At 36.5% G+C, this 3,699-nt stretch overlaps 1 protein-coding gene across 1 annotated transcript in view; it reads right to left on the bottom strand.

The window, feature by feature from the left end:
- Positions 1-3,699, bottom strand: part of LOC108785202 (sodium channel protein type 2 subunit alpha-like) — a 128,139-nt gene that overhangs the window by 88,318 nt on the left and 36,122 nt on the right. The window contains exon 3 of the mRNA XM_018554239.1: positions 2,496-2,614. Coding sequence (XP_018409741.1) covers positions 2,496-2,614 — 119 coding nt within the window. The remainder of the gene's footprint in view (positions 1-2,495; positions 2,615-3,699) is intronic.

Genomic DNA, 3,699 nt, shown 5'->3' with positions numbered 1-3,699 from the left:
ATATATAACATTTTACAATTGTATTTTTGGTCTGTTATTTTAAATAAAAGTGTGGTTATTTTGTTTTGTTTTGGATTTTTTCCAATTAAAATTATTTTAAATCCATAAAAATAATTAAATGTCTAATATAATACATGCAATTATAAAAAAAAATTAAAAAGGTGGAAAAAAATCATTTTCGATTTTGGCCTGACAAAACTCTACTACGCGCGGTAGTACAATGCCGTGTGTTCCAGTGCAGTGCAATTGCAAGAAGTTGTGCATGCAGTTTTATTCTGAAGTAAACTTTATGTTTGCAACACTCCATTTGTATATTTTAAATAAAAGATAATATTCATGAAAATAATCTTTGGTTGCAGCCCTAGATCAGATGATTACACTGAAAACAACTTCACCTTATTTACTAAAGCTAAATGTATGTAGTGTCCATTTAGTTTGTGAGTTAAACATGCTCTACTTCTTTAGTATATCAACTGCTTTGCATACCCTCCTCATGTATCACTTGCCCCTCCCTTTTAGATTGTAAGCCCTCAGCGGCAGGGCCCTCCTTACCATCTTGTCTTAAATTGTATTGTGATTGTAAGGTCTTTCTTATATTGTAAAGCGCTGCGCAAACTGTTGGCGTTATATACAACAATAATAACAATACTAATAATAATACCCAATCCGGTTCAAGGGATATACAAGAAATAACAGTATTTTGTTTGTGCCTGATTTTTATGATTAAAGTCAACATAACTTTATCTTTTGCACTAAGCTAAGCGAATGTACATTTTTCTAGAAGAACGGTCTCTACTCCTTTGGTATATCAACCTCACTAAATAAACATTCCCTTTACAAAGTGAACAGTCTCTAATCCTTTAGTAAATCGACCACAGCCATTCCACAGCCCATCCCATCTCTCTACTATAATAATAATTATTATTATTACTATTGTTATTATTATTGTTATTATTATTTTGATGTTACAAGGTATCATTGGAGTGTATTAACCAAAAGAGTACAGACTCTTGTTTACTTAGCAAAGTGAATGTTCACTATTCACTATGCAAAGTGTTTGTTTGTTGAACTTGGTAAATAGGATAAAGCTGTTTTTGCTTTGAATAATTCTAATCACGTGGAATGAAATTTAAAAAAAAATGTTTTTTTTTCATTCACACTGAATGATAAACACAGCTTCCCCGTATTTACTAAGCTCAGTAAACATTCACTTACAACAGTAAACCTGGCCATACATGGTTAGAATTTTCAACAAATGTTCATACTAAAAATCTTGTCAGAACATTCAGTAATGAGACTAATGACACTGGGAATTTCATATTTGGTCTTAACATTCAGTTTTGGAATGAATGGAGTTTCCAGAATGAAAACCACATTCACTGTTAGAATTGAAATTGTTCAAGAAAATAATCCTGCTCCATCGGTTTTTTTCATTACTGTGGTCAAAATCAATCATCAATCTGACCCCATGAACTATTAGAAAATTGAATGAACGTCTTGAAAATGATTGTTTTTGAACAAAATTTTAACCATGTATACCCAGGCTAAGTAGCAGAGGTGGCTTACCTAGCAAAGTAAATGTTTCCTTTGAAAAATGTATATTCACTTTGAAAAGTAAATGTTCTGAATAGGGTGAAACTGTGTTCACTTTGATTAACCAATCATGTGCTACCAGAAAAACCTGTTTACTTTTTTTTATCTCTCGCACAAGATTGGGTATTCAAAGTGAACACAGGTTCAACATATTTATTTTTGCAGAATGAACATACACTTTGTTAGGTGGACAGCCTATATTTCTTTACTAAATCAATCCCATTGTCTAGCCCCGCAGGATGGTAGCTTATTGATTGAAGGCTGTGGAGAGCTGCGTAAACTGATATCATGGGCACTGAACTATTATACAAATCTCTGCACAGGATGTCAACTCTTTCCCACTCTGAAGACATCTTTATATGTCGTCTATGAAGCTCCATTAAACTGGGTTGGATATTCCCTACTGATAATCTTAAAGTGACACTAAACTCAGGAATTAAATCTTAGAAATGCATTCAAGTACCTTAACTATTAACAAATATGTATCTTATTTGTGTATCACTCGGCTGTAGATTCTCAAATCATCTCTGAATTGGTGCTGACACTGTCCTTCCTTCTGGAGGGGGGCTACTTTTGTTCCCCATGTTACCTGTGTGTAGCCACCCTTCAGAAGAAGGGACAGTGTCAGCATAAAATTCAGAGATGATTTCCGGATCTACAGCTGAGCGATACACAAATAAGATACATTTTTGTTAATAGTTAAGGTACTTGAATGCCTTTCTAAGATTTAACTCCTGAGTTTAGTGTCACTTTAATATTAAAAGGGTCAATAAACTGAAAACTAATATTCCATCTTAGGCAACACTCACTGGCTTCTTATACTTTCCAGGGTCTCTGGAGACAAGCTTTGTGCCCCTTAAACCAGATATTCCATTATCAAACTCTTTACCAGAAAAGGATATGAATGCACCAAAATCTTTATTGATATTTTTCTAATGGGGTTAAAGGGTGTTAAAATGTACAAGGCAGACGTGGCACTGAAGCGGAAGATTGCCTTCCCTCTATTCAATACTATAAATGTCTGGAAGGAAAGAAGACAAGATTCATTAGTGACAACACAAGATACTAAGCATCACAGTTTTACAAAATTAAACACTTGTAACGCATTATTCGGTAAAGCAGAACAGAATATGTACAGTGCAGTCACATTAGCAAATGATCCGTAATCACCTTCTATTAAAGTGCAACTGAAACCAAATCTTTTTTTCCAGTTTTGGATAGAGTGGAGAGAGATCAGAACAGCGGTCAGGTTTTTAATTGCAGTCTGTGTCCCCATGAGGGAGATTCATCCTGGATACCGCTTTGACTGAGAGTGATAGTGAAAGAAGATCCAAATTTTGGGTTGTCAACAGCAACTGGAATAGATGGGAAATATTCCAATTGGGACACTAGTTCTGGTGACCATGCTGATCACCAGGGATTTCCCTTTCTTTGGAGGAATTTCCTCTCACTTCCTGTTGTGACTATCAGACCCCCAATGGGACACAGATGACAAAACAAAAAGCTGACGGGGAATATAACTAGGGAGGCACCAATACCGATACTAGTATTTATATCGGTGCGGATACCAAGTATATAGGTGAGTACTCATACTCGCCCAAATGCTCCGGTACTTACTCCCGATACCGGAACTTCCGGTCAGAGGGAAAGTTCGACCGGCTTCCTGAATGGTCGGGAAGCGGGCTCCATGCTGTTTGGCCGAGTCGATGCTGATTGGCTTGAAAGCCGGCTTCCCAGCCAATCAGCATAGAGCCGGACAAACAGCAGGGAGCCGGCTTCCCGAACAATCAGAAAGCCGGGCAGTGGCTAATGACTCGCCTCCCAGCTTCCTAATTGTCCGGGAAGCCGGCTCAATACTAGCGGAAGTACCGGTATCAGTGATAACCGCAAGGTAAATGTCGGTACTCGTACTCTATACTGAAAGACCGATATCGGTGCATCCCTAGTTGTAACCTTTCCTTACTGTATCCAAAACGAAAACATTTCTACTTTCATCTCATTACACTAACCTACAAATTTAGAGCTGAACTCCAGGCAAACAGATACATAAACAGATGAAATATATATATATATATATATATATATATATATAAATGTATAAAATCA

This window comes from Nanorana parkeri, unplaced genomic scaffold (genome assembly GCF_000935625.1).
Source record: "Nanorana parkeri isolate BGI_ZX_2015 unplaced genomic scaffold, ASM93562v1 scaffold149, whole genome shotgun sequence".
NCBI lineage: Eukaryota > Metazoa > Chordata > Amphibia > Anura > Dicroglossidae > Nanorana > Nanorana parkeri.
This window is presented reverse-complemented; position numbering and strand designations above follow the sequence as displayed.